This window comes from Rhineura floridana, chromosome 1 (assembly GCF_030035675.1).
Source record: "Rhineura floridana isolate rRhiFlo1 chromosome 1, rRhiFlo1.hap2, whole genome shotgun sequence".
Classification (NCBI taxonomy): domain Eukaryota; kingdom Metazoa; phylum Chordata; class Lepidosauria; order Squamata; family Rhineuridae; genus Rhineura; species Rhineura floridana.
Window position 1 is genome coordinate 236,356,232 of NC_084480.1, and position 17,294 is coordinate 236,373,525.

General features: G+C 40.7%; 1 protein-coding gene across 1 annotated transcript in view; it reads right to left on the reverse strand.

Moving 5' to 3' along the window:
- The window catches only part of CEP192 (centrosomal protein 192), a 166,290-nt gene that overhangs the window by 21,276 nt on the left and 127,720 nt on the right, over positions 1 to 17,294 (reverse strand). The window contains exons 37-41 of the mRNA XM_061594728.1: positions 16,930 to 17,090; positions 16,227 to 16,350; positions 14,495 to 14,600; positions 6,699 to 6,900; positions 3,397 to 3,476 (exon numbers count right to left, since the gene is read on the reverse strand). Of these exons, the coding sequence (XP_061450712.1) occupies positions 3,397 to 3,476; positions 6,699 to 6,900; positions 14,495 to 14,600; positions 16,227 to 16,350; positions 16,930 to 17,090 (673 nt within the window). The remainder of the gene's footprint in view (positions 1 to 3,396; positions 3,477 to 6,698; positions 6,901 to 14,494; positions 14,601 to 16,226; positions 16,351 to 16,929; positions 17,091 to 17,294) is intronic.

Below are 17,294 nucleotides of genomic sequence, written 5' to 3' on the forward strand. Positions count from 1 at the left end.
GGAAAGATGATCTCAAGTGGGTAGCTAGCTCCACCTAGCAGCTGAAGGCAGAAAGAGCGCTGTTCAATTTTGCAGGGACTTCCTGCTCCCTTCAGTTACTTGCTCCAGTTCTCTTTCTGCCTTCACCAAAGAAGGTTGACTCTGCTCTCTGCTCTTCTTGGTTCAGGCTTTTTTTCCCTGTGTTGCGTTTGTTCTTTCTTAGTGTCTTATTCCTTCTGTTTCAGGGTGTTCCCTTTTCCATCCCCGTGTGTCTCTAAAAAAAAAAAAAAAAAGGAAGGAGGATCACGGCATTTTGGCCACTGGCGAAGAAAGGCTACCCTTCCTGGCTTCAGACCTTTCATTGCTGCACCAGTTTTGAAATTGGCAGCTGCGCCGTTAAGCCGCAGTGGCCTTTGCTAGCCCCAACGGCTTCCAATCTAGCAGCTTTGGCTCCCTAAGGTACCTGCGGCAGCGTCGTCAGGGACAATCCAACTCTGGGGGCTTCTCCTCCCCCTCTAGTGCCACCTGCACCATCTCACCTGAGGCCGCGACAGGCCCAATGGAGTGTTTTTTGGCTGCCAGCAGCCATCTTGCCACCTACCCCCCGCTGCACTTTCTCACCTCAGGCCACAACAGGCTTAACGGAGCAGTTTTCGACTGCTGCCCACCATTTGGCCACCTACCCTCCCATAGCCCCGCAGCATTGGCTGCCATCCATCATTTTGTTTCTACCTCCCTAAGCCCTGCAGAGTCGGTTGCTCCCAATGAGAAAGGCAACCATGAAATCCGCAGTTCCAGCCAAAAAGGCAAAACCACTCCTGCCCGTTCCAGACTGCCAAGCATCAGAGACAATCATATCAATTAGTTTAGCTGCAGAGTCAGTGATAGCCCGCCCCTCCACCAGCAGGCAGGATGTTGCTGAGGCATGTTTATTAGCAGGAGGGGTGGCTTTAGAAATCTTTAGAAAGAAATAGGTAGGAACGCACTGCCTGGGAGGATGATGGCAATAGATGTGAAGCTGTTTTGCAACACACTCACAGCTCCATCTGCAGGTCACAAAGAGACCTGGGACCCCTCTCTGAGGAGGAAGGGGGCAACCTCCTCTGTCCTTAAACTACATTTTATCCACATGGTTTTTTCCCAAGCCCTTCTCAGGATTTCAAACGGCCCCCATGTGGCATCCATACCTTCAGGACCCGGGGGGGGGGTGTCACCCAACTCCAACCTTCTTGTTGTCATGCTCAGCCACTGCAATTACAATTTTCACCTCAAATTCTACAACAATTGAAGGAACAACTGAGGGAATCCCTGTCAGTGGATTTAACCAGAGACCTGTCTGCTTCTCCAGTTCCCATGCAACTTCCCAGAGAGGGTACGGGTGCAGCAAGAGGAATCACCCAGTCCCCGGTAAGGGCACAATGGGCACAGAATTCCCCTGTCGCACACATCTTCAATCACCAGACCCCCACATAATCACACGTCGCCAGACCCCTACACCACTGCTCAGGGCAGACACCTTCATTCTTCGGAAGATCAGAGTGTAGACCCAGAAAATGAGTTAACTGTCCTGACGAAGAAGAGTGGAGTGGGGACTCAGAATTTGAAGAGGTCTCTACCAATAGTATCTTCAAAGAAGCTCACTTTCTTCCCCTCTTGTGTAAGGCAATGGAAGCACTGAGTTTACATTCCTTGGAAGATCCTCCAGCCTAGAGTATCAGCTGTGTGTCCACCCCACAGAGGTGTGGCACTCACTGGACATGTGAAGAGCCTTAAAAGTATATATCTCAAAAACAAAACTCTTCTGCCAAACATATAGCTGGTTTGTGTCCTTTTACCCAGCTTCGTAAGGAAAGGAGGTTTCCACCTCAACACTAGCCGGGTGGATTAAAGCATGTAAAGCATCCTTGGCATATGCTTCCCTGAGGCTGGTCCACCCAGCTAAGATAGTGGCCCACTCCACTAGGGCGGCATCCACATCAGCAGCATTTTCCTGCAATGCAGAGCGGCTACATGGGCTACTCCTAACAAATTTATCAAGCATTATAAAATAAATACCTATGCGTCTGTTAAGGCAGCGTTTGGGAAGAGAGTGCATTCAAAGATGATCTCAGGGCCACTCCCTAAGAGGGCTGGGCTAACATCATTATTTTAGTGTGTGCCTTTAGCATAGAGTGTGTGACTGATGTTTTTCTTCAGATATGTGTTGTTGCTGTAACGTCTTTTACTCGTCTAGTTGGCTTGTCATCAAGAACTGTAGCAAGTAGCTACAGACAGCAGGAAGTCCCTGCAAAATTGAACAGCACTCTTTCTGCCTTCAACTGCTAGGTGGTCCTAGCTACCCACCTGAGATCATCTTTGACAGAGAAGACCATTTCACGGTAAGACCAAATGTCTTTTGGCCCAGTCTTTACCTCCCCCACCCCAGAAAACCAACTCTGACAGGCGGGTGGGACCACATATCTGTCAAACTTGGTCCTCGGCAGTGAAGAAGATGCTGACCAAGCAGGAATGAGAACTCCACACATATCTACTGCTGCACGAGAGGCTGAATTTTGCTTTTTGCAGGGTTTGGGCGTGCCAGCCAATTCCTAGAAGGGACTGGCTGGTGCATGCACACTAAGCAGGCCAGAACTCCACGTACATTAGCTGATATGTGTGTGTGGGTGTTCATTCCTGCTTTCTGTAGGTTTTGGGCGTGACAGCCAGTTCCCCCTAGAAGGATGCATCTGAACAATTCTGAAATTACACAGAACATAAGAAGCAAGCAGGCTTACTGACTGAACCTTAAAGCTCGTCTCTCTTCAGGATGACTGATTTTCCGCATACTTTCACCAACATACTGAATGAGAGCCATTATTTTCTTATTAAAACAAATTATATACTTTTAAATGACATATGAACATTTGTTGAACAGTGTTTGGCTACTGGTCTGCATGAGTTTTATTACAAACAGTGTAGTTCAGTTCTTCAAGAGCTAACAGTATTATGGTACATTTAAATTACTGCTTAAAAAGTTACAGCCTTTCTCACATATAATTTCTTATTCTTATATTGTGTGGAAAAGTGCTGCTGCCATTTGATTTGCAGCTGATAGGATGCACCTATCACAACAATAGGTGTACAGATGGCAAAGGAGTATTATCACTCCACTTGATATTTGGCTATTGTATCATAAACCTAATGTACCTGCCATGTACTAGCATTGGTTTGTCAGCTGAAGAGGGGAAAAGCAATCAGAACAGAAATATTTGTTAAAGAAGTTGTTTCAAGTTAAGTTGTTTTTTAAACTTATTTTCTATTTTGTTCTTCTAGCAAGAAGAGTTCCATCTGCATGTCAGGTCTGTTTAGATGCAAAGAGTATAGAATACATATCCTGATCTTTTCAAGGCAGTATCTTTTTAAGGATTTTCTACTCACCTTGACATAAGGTGGTGCAAAAGATGACAATAGCCACTTCACATTTTCATCTCCATTATTTTCAATCTCTAGATATTTCTCTGCAAGAAAAAGTACAGGCAATTATTATAGGTAAAATGTTATAATTACATGTACCACTGATAAATGAGAGCCAGTGTGGCATAGTGGTTAGTGTGTTAGACTACAACCTGGGAGACCAGGGTTCGAATCCCAACACAGCCATGAAGCTCACTGGGTGACTTTGCGCCAGTCACTGCCTCTAAATTAGCTATTTAGTCAGAGTGATCATATTCATTATAGTCTTCTTCATGAAAGGTTATGCCATAATAAATCTGTTAGGCTCTAAGGGGCCTATTGTTCACTCCTCCAATCCTATGGATAGTAACATCTAAAACCCACACAAAATGAAACTTCCTCCAAACACAAAGGCAAGTCAGAAACTAAAGAAACAAAGGAAAGATTCCCGGTGATAGAACATAAAACACAAGGCCAAAAATGCCGGAACCAATAATGAAGATATCCATGTAAGCCACAATTTATGAATGCAAAACACTCAAGACAGTAATAAGTGCAAAACACAGATAATTGTGAACAAATCAATGTGTAAATACAAAACAAACAGATAAGTGAAACAGGACTGCAAAGTATATCAGTAACGAGCTCGTCAAGATTGCCAACTTGTTTTGCGCTGCCTCAAACAACGAAAGATGTAAGTACAGCGAATATGACAAATGGCAGCTATCAATCCCTTAATGCCTCAGTTTCATTTTAAAGAAGTGATGTTCTGCTACACTCCCTGGAAATGTAATGGGAAAATTGTTTATTGAAAAATATGTTTACCTGTTAATACTATTATATAAAATAACATAACATAAAAAAAATTAAAGCATACCCGACAGATGGCTGTCCAGCTGCCTCTTTGATGCCTCCAGTGTTGGAAAGCACACTACCTCCCTAGATCATTGGTTCCATTGTTGTACCGCTTTAATAGTTAGGAAGTTTTTCCTGATGTTCAGTCGAAATCTGGCTTCCTGCAACTTGAGCCCATTATTCCATGTCTTGCACCCTAAGACGATGGAGAAGAGATTCTGGCCTTCCTCTGTGTAGCAACCTTTCAAGTACTTTAAGACTGCTATCATATCTCAACTCAGTCTTCCCTTCCCAATGCTAAACACACCCAGTTCTTTCAGTTTCTTTTCACAGAGCGTTGTTTCCAGTCCCTTGATCATCCTTGTTGCCTTCCTCTGAACCTGGTCCAGTTAGTCTGCATGCTTCTTAAACTGTGGTGTCCAGAATTGGATGCAGTAGTCAAGATGAGGGGATGAGCTGAATAAAGGGGAACTAGTACTTCACAAAATCTGGAAACTATACTTCTGATAATGCAGCCTAAAAGAGCATTTGCCTTTTTTGCAGCCACGTTGCACTGTTGGCTCATATTCAGCTTGTGATCAACAATTCCAGGATCCTTCTCGCCTGCAGTACTGCTGAGCCAAGTATCCCCCATCTTATAACTGTGCATTTGGTTTCTTCTTCCTAGGTGTACAACTTTGCACTTATCCCTGTTAAATTTCATTCTGTTGTTTTCAGGCCAGTGCTCCAGCCTATCAAGATCACTTTGAATTTTGTTTCTGTTCTCCATGGTATTAGCTATCCTTCCCAATTTTGTATCATCCGCAAATTTGATAAGCATTCCTTGCATCTCCTCATCTAAGCCATTAACAAAAATGTTTCAGAGCATAGGGCCCAGGACCAAGCCCTGCAGTACCCCACTCATTACCTCCCCACAGTTTGAGAAGGCACTCATAAGCACTCTTTGAGTACGATTGTGTAACCAACTCTGGATCCACCCGATAGTTGTTCCATCCAGCCCATTTTGCTAGCTTGCTAATCAGAATATCATGGGGCACTTTGTCAAAAGGGAAAATATATTATGTCCATAGCATTCCCACAGTACACCAGGCAGGTTACCAATCAAAATATGAAATAGGATTAGTCTGGCAGGATTTGTTCTTCATAAATCCATGTTGGCTTCTAGCAATCACTGAAGTTTTCAAGGTGCTTACAGACTGACCGCTTTATAATCTGCTCCAGAATTTCCCCAGGGACTGATGTCAGGCTGACTGGTCTGTAGTTCCCAGGTTCCTCCTTTTTGAAGACAGGGACAACATAAGCCCTCCTCCAGTCATCTGGCCCTTCACCCATCCCCCACGATTTCATAAAGGTAATAGACAGTGGTTCCATAGAGTTCTTCAGCCAGTTCCTTCAATACTCTAGGATGCAGTTTACTGGGCCCTGCAGACTTGAACTCGTTCAAAGTGATTAAGTATTCCTTGACCGTTTGTCTATCAATCTCAAGCTCCAATCCTGCCCCTTCAACTTCACATTTCCCAGGAGGGAAATAGACCCTCTTTTGGGAGAAGACTGAGACAAAGTAGGAATTGAGCACTTCTGTTTTTTCTTTGTCTGTTATAATTTTGCCATCCTCATTCTCTCTCTCTACCACCATTTCTTTTCTCAGTCTTTTATTATGGATGTACCTGAAGAAAGCTTTTTTGTTGTTTTTAGCATCTCTCACAACCTCAGCTCATTCTCAGTTTTAGTCTTCCTGACTCCATCCCTGCAATTCTGTGATACCTATCTGTACTTCTCCTTTGTAGCTTGGAATTCCTTCCATTTCCTGTATGTGTCCTTTTTGTTTTCAGGTCATCTCTAAGCTTTATGTGAAGCCACATTGGCTTCTTCTGTTGTCTTCCACCTTTTTTCCTTCATGGAATTGTTTGCCTTTGTGCCTTTAGAATTTCCTTGTTTAGATACTCCCACCCATCCTAGATTCCTTTTCTCATTAGGGTTGCTTACCATGGAACCTTACCTATTATTCTGATTTTATTAAAATCAGCTTTCCTGAAAACCAGGGTACACCTATGGCTACTGTTGTTCTAGACAAGCCAAACAGTAAACCAAAAACAAACCTTGGTTTTCAGTTTGTCTGGAGCGATACAAATAATGAGCCACCTGGGAAGCACAGCAGCAGCAGGGCCAAGATGAAGCACTGTGGCTGTAATCTCCACTCCAGGAACCCACATATTTGCTTGTTCATGCAAAGCAATAGTTTGGTTTAGTGTTACATGTGAACTAGGTGAATGTGAACTCCACAAATCTGGACCAAAAAGGAAGTTGCCAGTTTTTACTTGAACTGAAGTCCATGCATGGCCAAGCACATCATACTGAAGTAATATAACAACAACACTATTTGAAGACATTTTACTCAATAAGATATTAATAATGTGCAAGACAGAGTTTACCTGAAATTTCCCCAGACCTTGTTTCAGGAAAAAACACAGTCCGATTCTTTACTTCAAGTTTTGTTGAAGGTGGCTTTTGAAGTGGCCTTATGTGAATAACAGGAAGCTCAGGCTGTTGATGATGGACACCCACTTTGACAACCGGTGAGACTTTTTCAGATTGTTTCTCAGAGATATTTTCCCGAATTTGGACTCTAACAAGCTAAGAATTAGAGAGAAACAAATTCATAGTATTTTGAAGTTACTGGTCTCAAGTTAATCTTACAGTGATCTTCCAGACTGCTGCACATACCCAAACATGTTTTGGAACTAAGGATTATGACTCAATAGCAAGGTGAGAATATTCAGTGTAACAAAGACAATGAGAGAGAGTATAGTCATTGCTGCTTCTCTCCTGACCCAGATAACCTCATGCATGCCATGGGAAATACTGCTGGTCCTGATTGTGGATATCACACTATTTCTCTCTCTCACACACACAACAAAATGATGTTTTGGCTGTCTAATAAGAGGGAACGTTCCCCAGCACCAGGGAAAATATACAATGTAGCGACACCACACTCACTGACCACCAATATACAAAGCACACTCATGCATCTTTCACTCACTCCTACAACTTTTCACATATACATCTCTCCCTCCCTCACACAGACCATACATTCACACCTCCCCTACCTCCTTCTCTCACACATACTTCTCCCTCTCACAGACCATGCATACACATGCTCCCCCCCCCTCCCCAATCACAGATACATCTTTCTCTCTCACACACACATGGGTGTTTGCAGGAATTCCTCTAGGGTGGGAGGGGGGAATAATTTTTCTGGTGGGGGGAGTAAAACATTGAAAGGGTGGAGAAGACTACTTTTTGTGTGAAGAATTATGTTTTCCATTTTGCCTCATATCTCAGGTTCTAACAATGCTAGGGACTTCTTTTTTTAAAATGAAAGCTGAGAATCTAGAGATTATGGTTCATCTCAGGGGCACCAAATAAGGCTTTCATGAGCTCCTGGTTGGCAACCCCCAATATATGATTCATGATATATGATATGGGCTCCCACTGGGACAAAGGGCAGGATATAAATCTAATAAATAAATAAATAATAAAAAACACTTCGTTTGTGCAAATCACTCTTCGTAACTGCACAAAGTTACAGATACAGTTACAAAGTTATTCATCTCCTGCACCCATTAATACTTTCTAGGAAGACCTATTGAATTAAACCTCTATTTTATCTCTGGTTACTTTTGTGCTGCCCTTTTAAATTGTGTGTGCTAATATTTCTGTTTAATAAATGTTTTGGGAACTTGTTGAAGAGTGGGGTGTAAATTCCTTAATCTTCAAGTGTTGGGCAACTTGAGCTCTTGTACGGAAATTGTTTTCAAAGTTTAAGTTATGTATCTGTTAAACGGTTACATTTTGTGCTATGCTACACCCTCATGGCAGTCATTTTGTGACTGGTGTCCACAGCAGTTTTTCAAAATTAAAAATTTGCCCTCTGGTCCAAAACGACTGGCAACCCCTGGCCTACATTATCAATGGCTATCAGCCAAGATAGTCAATTGGAATCTCCAAATATAGAGGAGGTGTATCTCAACCTCAATAACCAGTTCTTGGGAGGTAAACAGAGAAAAGGAATCTATGTTTTCATGCTCTGCTTGTAGCCTCCCTAGCCCAACAAGGGAAGCATGATGTTGAATTTGATGTCTGGATCCACCATTGTTTTTATTTTCTTGGCAACTGATGTTATGGAGTGGATGTTGCAGAGAATTATAGGGCAATATAGGAAGACATCAAGGAACAAGTTAAGTGATATATTATGGAGGGGGAAGAACACTACCACCCCAAAAATGTTCTCATGTCTTCTCATGTTAACTTTTGAGTTCTGCTGGGAAAACATAATTTGGCAAATACAAGAAGGGAGCAGACTACTTAGTCAACCTGGCACAAAGATGAAAAATTCCAAAATATTTATAGTTAACTGTATCTTTTGGACAGCCATACGGTTGAGCTAATTCAGTAGTTCTTACATAGAATAAGTTTACCTAAAATATCTTCAAACAAAATAGAAATTTTTAAAAGCTCAATTACAGCAACAGAAGGAATACTGACAATTAAAAGGCAGAAGAGCAATAAAACTCCTGGTCCAGATGACTTTAAGTACTATAAGACCTTTCTGTACAATTTATTAAAAATCTATCAGTATAGTCATGGGGAAAAAATAACTTCCAGCCACATGGGAAAACTATGAAAAGATCCAGTAAAAATGGTGTCTTACAGACCTATTGGATCACTTAAACAAGATTTTAAGTTTCGGTCCTTTATTTTGGTGGAAAGTTTGAATAAATTCATAGGAAATATATCAAATACAATCAAGCAGGGTTTCTCAAGAATTGTGAAATGGCATCATTGTTGGATTATTATTGACTATAATTTCTGTAATTAAAAATATCCCTATAGACCTTTATTTATAGATGCTGAAAAAGTGTTTGATAGAGGAATATAGAGATATCTATGTCAGATTGTACAAAAAATAGGAATGGACACATTTATTTCATGGATTTAACTGATTTATACTAATATGGTAGCATCAATACCTGTGCACAAGGTAAGATCAGGGAAATGTAAAGTTGAAAGAGGTGCTCGACAAGGTTGCCAGCTGCCACTGTTATTATTTAACATCTCAATAGAATCACTTCCTGAGGTCATTAGACACATCACAGAAACATGGGGCTGAAAGTAGATTATCATTTTAAAATTAATTTGTATGCAGATTAGGGATGGGGCTAGTTGCTTGTCTGTGCTTGTTTAGTGATCGTGGTTTTTGTCACACTGGCTCAGTTCGCTCCGATACACAGTTAGTGCTAGAGGTGTAGCTCAGCCCATCACAAAAACATTGTTAGTGATCTAGGGTTTATTGTCAAGCTTCACTTAGCCTAGCTTGAAAATATCGTCACTGATCTGTTCTCTCCTGTCTCAAACGTGTCTACTCAGAAGAAAGCTCCACTGAATTCAATGCAACTTACTCCCAGGAAAGTTGCGTATTTGTTAAACAAATAGACCTATAGCTTTAACAGAGCTATTGAAAGGCTTCAGCATGCAGCCAGATCAGAGGGGACAGGACAGACAATTCAAATATGCATGTAAGCACAGCAGATCTGATGGGAACCACAAACACAATGACAGGGAGACAAGGGGAGTTCTAAGCTTGAGTACTCCTTAACCCCAGGACTTTCAGAACTGGAAAAAACAAGGAAGGTGGTGATATGTTGAGCAAAGGCATATTCCGCTCTGATCCGACCAGTTTCTGCAATGGAGGAGGAACAGAATAATCCCCTCCCTCCCACTTGTATCAAGAACAGGCACTACCCCTGTGAAGTAGAAGAGGTGGGATCAAATCCAAGACTGCCATGGCATTATAAAACAAGCGTAGGCAATGTTCTACCTGAAAATCAGTCTATTAGAAGCCTTTTTGTTCCTTTCTTTCTACTTTTGGAACCATCACTCCAAACCACATTAGACGCCAACTGATCTAATGCTGTACTGAACCAAAGGGCTGCTCTGATAATAAAGGGACAGACTGCCCAAAATGGGACATAATGGAAACAGTGCCCACATTATAATAGATTGGAGTAACAGCTTTCTGCCCTTTAAGAGGTTGTCTCTTGCTGTGGATTATTCATAGGAGACTGGGAATCCAGTAAACACTTCACTACAAGATGAGAAAGTGCAGAAATTGGGCCCATATACTTGATGTTATGTAGAGCCCTAATCTTTGACAACAGCTCCAACTGCACACCTGTCAGCTTGCTCCAGATGGGAGAGAGACAGCAGCTCTAGTTTTTCTGTGAACCTGATTGGAGCTTTCCCATATATCGTGGCTTTCGATGCAGAGGCATAAAAACCATGGAATTCTCCCTCACAGGCCAAAGAATTCACTAATAGGCAAAAGACCTTGTGGTTCAAGAACATACCTATAGCCAACAGATATTTCTATCAAACTTTAAAAAGCAGGGAAATTGGGCAGCTATAGTGAATGCACCAGGGGAGCAGGAGACCTGAACTCCTCTCTGAGATATTGTACAGCCCTACAAAATTATCAAAATGCAAACACAATTTGGGTTGGTCTTTCACAGTCCAACCCAATTCCTGTGTAGCTTGGAAGAATTTGTTAAAGTGTGCCTCTGAGCATTTACCAACAACTATCCTGACTGTTATTTCTCCGAGGAGAGGTAGCTAACCAACTGCAAGCCTTTTTGTATTAGCACTAGGCTAGCTAGTCTTTGTTATTTTTTATTTGTGATTAAACTCTTATGTTTTATGTCTTACCTTGCCCCTCTTGGGTGTGGATATTAAGGAACCATTTTGCTACTGTAACTGTGCACCTCTTTTACTCTTTTGTTCTTTAATAAACTTATTTATATTTACCAGTGTGTGTTCATTTCAGGAGAGGGTCGGTTCTAAATCTGGCACCTGACCACTGTGTAATTGGGTGTTTGCCTGAGGCTCCAGAGCAAAGGAATGTTTCCTTGACTCTTGCTCTTTGGAATCTGGCAAGTTTTCTGGGCTCTGAGTTTTCCCCTTGGCTCAGAGTGGCTAACCAGTATAGGGGTGGTGGCAGCATTTCTACCCTGCAAGACTGTTGTGAGCATGCACAGCCTTGGCAGAGAAGGATATCTTGCCAGGATCAATTACCCAGGGTGGGGAACTGGCTCCTGGGATGGTGTAAGTTGGGGGGGAGCACCCCCGACTAACAGCAACATCAGGGTTCAAAATGGTGGCCATTTTCTTTTTGGCACATTCCATGGCTGAGGGGAGAGAAGCTGCTGTATGCTTTTTTTTAAAGCACCTTCCATAAGGCTGGCATCTGTTCTACCTCTTCCGTTGGGGCCAGCTCAGTTGGAGGGTAAGTTCTGCTGTAATAAAGGCGTTGTGCAGGCACAGCCTTAAGCCACTGCCATGAAAGACTGGCCCAGAGATCCAGCAGTTTGGCCACTAACCACTGAAGAGGTGGCAGCTGCCACTTTGTTCAACTCAAGCACTCACACAATGTGGTACGGAAAAGCAAAAAAATCCCATCAAGCACAGCGCCAAGCAGTGGGCTCTAATTCAGCCCAAAATAACCACTGCTGCTCCAAACAACCCAAGCAGGAGACAGGGAAGGTGGGAAGGAGGAAGAAAGTTCACTATGGAGGCAAACAGAAGGGTTGTTTTAAAAAAATAAAGACGCGGATGATGAGAAAAGGCTGAAGGCTGAGGCCACCCAAAAGAAGAGAAAATAGAGAGGCTATGGAGAAAAAACAAGGGGGAAATTCAGCAAACTCAATGAACACAAGGTAATACAAAGGAAGATACAGAAAAAAAGATAGAAAGACCAAGGTAGAAGGATTATTGGAGCTAAGGAACCACCTGGACAATGAGACAGGAAATGAACTGAGGGGTCATGTGACCAAGGCGACCCACTCCCCTCAGAAATTAACTGCAATTCCTTCTTGTGGATGCCTGGCAGCTCACAAGACCCACTTGATGGACTACCATCCAGGGAGAATAGTGACGAGAATTTCTGCATGAAACAAGTTAAAAAAAAAAAAAAAAACACGGTACAGCAGGCTGATTGCAAGAATTCGCAGGGGAACCACCCAAACATTTTGTTTGTGAGCATGCAAACTCTATCCAAGCATATTCTTTTGTTCACTTTTAATAAACTTCATCGCCATCCCTAATGCATATATAGTCTTAATATTTAAAGGCCCTGAGAAAAAATCTGAACTTATCATTTATTTATTCCATGAATTTAGACAGATCTCAAGCTATAAGAGAAACCTGCAAAAATCAGAATGGTCAGGGTACCATATGCAAACAAAATAAAAGCTAGCACACTGCAAAAATACATCATACACCTGATGGTATATAACTCTGGCTAGACTAAACAAAATTTAACCCAATGACCAGTGATCAATACTGGAGATGTAAAACACCTAATGCAAATTTATTTCATTTACTGTGGGAATGCCCTCGATAAAGACCTTTTGGGAATCTGGTTTGATAGAAATAAGGAATATCCTGGGCCATGAGCTTCCAAGGGACCCAGGTGTGATTTCTTTTTTAGTACCTTAAATATATGATACTGGAGAATGATTTTGAAATGACAGCTCACTTTATTGTTGTAAGAGAAGGCAAACAAATATAAGCGTGTAGAAAAATAGAAACTGTTCTCTACTGGAATTATAAGGTGTAAGATTCAATTAACGTATTCATTATTAGGGGATATATAGTGAAAAGTTTAATTTTAACACAAATGATTACCACAGGTATGACCACATGTGCCCACTCAACCACTTCAATCAGCAAAACTATCACTTTTACAAGTGCCACATAATATCTGTTCTACAGACCAGAACAAATCCTTCAGTGTGGCACCATTTATTCTTTGGAATGTATATTTGTTTCAAGGCTGCCTATTTTATTTATATTTTGATAAATTTGTTTTTTAATGTTTGATTTTATTGGTATTTTAATGACTATTTTATATTTTTTCATGTAAACTGCTTAGGATTTTTGTCAAAGGGGTATATGAATCAAGTCAAACAAATAACAGTATCTATTGTCTAGAGAAGTTTTTTTAATAGAGGAAAGTAATAGGAATAGTTGATGAATCAGTAAATAATCTGTACATATGCTTTCTTGAAAATGGAAATGGTTTGCCTTCAAGTTGATCCTGACTTATGGTGACACTATGAATAGGGTTTTCGTGGTAAGCGGTATTCAGAGGGGGTTTACCACTGCCTTCCTCTGAGGCTGAGAGGCAGTGACTGGCCCAGGGTCACCCAGTGAACTTCATGGCTGTGTGGGGATTCAAACCCTGGTCTCCCAGGTCATAGTCCAGCACCTTAACCACTACACCAACAGTACATTTAACTTTAATTTTGTTTATTATGAATATTATATATTCATGTCCATGCCTTAAAATTGATCTAATCTCTTTAAACTTTATATAATGTTTCTACTGTTTACATAATACTCAACATTTTATATACCTAAATATCTATATATTGTATATCTACACATAAACACACAACAGACACTAAAGTAATAAAAACTTTGAGTTCTGTCCTGAAGTTTAGCTTTGATATTTATATTCTATTTTTCTGTTTGATAACAATCAAAGCAGCTGGCAGAAATAAACAAAAGAAAACAACAGCAGTTTAACACAATCAAATGTAACAGTAAACCCAGTAAAACAATAGTTAACACATAAAACTGACAGCACTGCTAATAAAAGGAAGTAAAAAAATGTTTTCACCAACCAACATCAAAAAACAAAGAGATGGAACACACCGAACAGACTGAGAAGGCCGTGTCTCTCATGCCTGCCTGATCTTATATGTGGGAGGCACAAAGGGAAAACTCTTCAAGACCAAACAGGTTCATATAGAAGGTTATTCCCCAGATCCTAAGCAATTAGGGTTTTAAAAGGTTAATACTAGCTCTCTGAACTGAGCTAAGAAACAAATGGGCAACTGTGCAGGGTGGACTAAGATTGGAGTTAAATGCTCCAATCTTAAGAGCACCAGGTAAGCAATCTGTCAGCAGCATTTGACAGAGGTTGTCTTTATTTATCCTCAGTTTCATCTACTCCCAGGTTGGCAGACCTCGTCTAGAAAATGATAACTGCTCACTTTAAAGTAACAGATTAAAGACTTGCATGCCTAATTTACAGCAGAAAACTAGGTTTCCAAAACCAAGGCACCCTGCAGGATTTTCATAACCATAGACACTTATTTAAGCCACTTACTTTTTGTCCACTATCACAATGTACATAAACAAGGCCACTCCATGGAAATATGAATTTATTTTCTGCAAGTGATGGATTTGGACTCACGTGAATTGAAATGCTGCTTCTAGAAATAAGATGTTCAGTTCATTAATGTTAAACATTTCAGCAAAATTTCACTATTAAATCTGGTCACTGTATCTGTTGCGCTTTTGTACACAATATATAACATTTTAGTATTCATTTAATTTGAATAGAGAAATTGCAAACCCACGTTCATCTACAAGTCTAGCTTCATAAGCCTGTGGGAAAGCTTGGATACTGATGGATGACAAACTAATGCTAGTACATGGCAGGTGCATAGTACCAGAATGATTAGGTTTATGATACAATAGCCAAATATCTAGTGGAGTGATAATACTCCTTTGCCAACTGTACACCTATTGTTGCCTCGGAATGCGTTCTACCAACTTCGGTTGGTAGCCCAGCTACATCCCTATTTGAGTAAGGAGGACCTCACATCAGTTGTACATGCTCTGGTAACCTCGCGTTTGGACTACTGCAATGCGCTCTACGTAGGGCTACCTTTGATGACAGTTCGGAAGCTACAGCTAGTGCAAAATGCGGCGGCCAGATTGTTAACAAGGACCAAGCGGTCTGAGCATATAACACCTGTTCTGGCTCGTCTGCACTGGCTACCAATATGCTTCCGGGCCAGATTCAAAGTGTTAGTATTAATCTATAAAGCCTTATACGGCGCGGAACCACGATACCTGTCGGAACGCCTCTCCTAATACGAACCGGCCCGTACACTACGGTCTACTACGAAGGCCCTCCTCCGGGTTCCGACTCATAGGGAGGCCCGGAGGGTGGCGACAAGATCTAGGGCCTTCTCACTGGTGGCCCCCGAACTGTGGAATAGTCTCCTCGAGGAGGTGCGCTTGGCGCCAACATTGTTATCCTTTCGGCGCCAAGTTAAAACCTTCCTCTTTTCCGAGGCATTTTAGTTCAAGTTACTTAATTTTAAAATCTGTTGTAATTGATTTTAGATTGTTTTATTTTTATATGTTTTGTTGTATTATATTGTGTGATTTTATTGTATTTCTTGTGTTCACCGCCCAGAGAGCTATTGCTAGTCATGCGGTATACAAGTCTAATAAATAATAATAATAATAATAATAATTAGCTGCAAATCAAATGGCAGCAGCACTTTTCCACACAATATAAGAATAAGAAATTATATGCGAGAAAGGCTGTAACTTTTTAAGCAGTAATTTAAATGTACCATAATACTGTTAGCTCTTGAAGAACTGAACTACACTGTTTGTAATAAAACTATTTCTGTGCAGCTAACTGAATCTGAAATGGTTACATTTTACAGGTATTTCAAATTTTTGTGCTAACCAGAAATACTTTAGCTTGCCTGTAAGAATTATAGATTTCCACAGCATTGACAAAGATAAGGCTACTTATGCTTTCAGAAAAGAAAACTGTAACTTTTGGCTATGCCCATAATGGCATCTTCACAACTTGGCAAAAATTCCTTCTGTCTCAACTCATGCTGTTACAACTGGATGTATTACAGTGCAATCCTATACACTGCCACTGAGATATAAGCCATATGTAAGTCCTACTGAGTTCAAGGGGCTTACTTGCAGATAAATGGGTATAGGATTGCAATCTTAGTTACTGCAAACCAGTTATCAAATATATGGAATCACGCTGAAAATTTATAAGCAATGGAAGCACTTACCCTGGTTCAATAGTTCCATGTTGAGGTGTTATTGTAAGACAGTGAGCAGGCCACGACAGCTCAAATGTCAATGACCTGTTTGAGTTGTTAGTTATTTGTGTATGTCTAGTAACAGTTGTTCCACCTAAGATAAGAATTGCATGAATTCTCAGTTATCTCTTATAATACATTTGTGCTATATACAAAATACTAGCAATTGCATCAATTAAACAAAACTACACTTGCTAACTTTCACATGCAATAGAGAATCAAGGGCTTTGATAGAATATAACTAACAAAATCAACATGTATTTCTGTACTCATTTTCAAATGCTGTGTTGGGATCCACTTTTTGGAAAGTGGAAACATTATGGTCATTAGGGTGTCAGCAATTGATTGTTTACTATCACTGGAAGGCTTCACTTCCTGCTAACAGATTTGAACTAACAAGCACATCCATAACACAGAAAATTCCAATGACAATTTCCAGGGTAAGTCATTCCTGCTAGGGACAGAAATTATCTTAATTCCATAATTTATGCATCATGATCTATTTATTGTGTTTTATATACACCTGGAAATATTCACAATACCAATCCAAGTTCAGTTTATTTATCACATGTCACTGTAGTATTATTTATCAAATTATAATCCTAATAATCTAAAGGTACAAGTATCATGGCCAAAACTGAAACAATGATGGAAACTCATGGAAATTACATACTTTGAGAAGGAGCAGTGAGAATTAGAAATTCAGGCTGAAGAGTCCAGGTCTCCCGAGCATTATTTTCATCACGGCTATTGGTATTTGAGGACAATGCACAGCCATGAGGTCCTTTAACAGGTAGTACATCAAGAGTCATGCTAGATTTCTTAGAACTACATCTATAAAATAGATAAAAATCAGTTAAGCACTAAATGCTGGGAAAGGTGACAAAAATAAATAAAGGTAACCTACTTGCAGCCTCAAACTAATACTAAAACAGAAACTCCTGCTTTTCTTAGTTTAAGCTAGAATTTCAAACTGATGAAAAAGAGCATCAAAGCAATTAAAAATTAGCAGATGAAAATAGTATTCAGGCTCAAAAG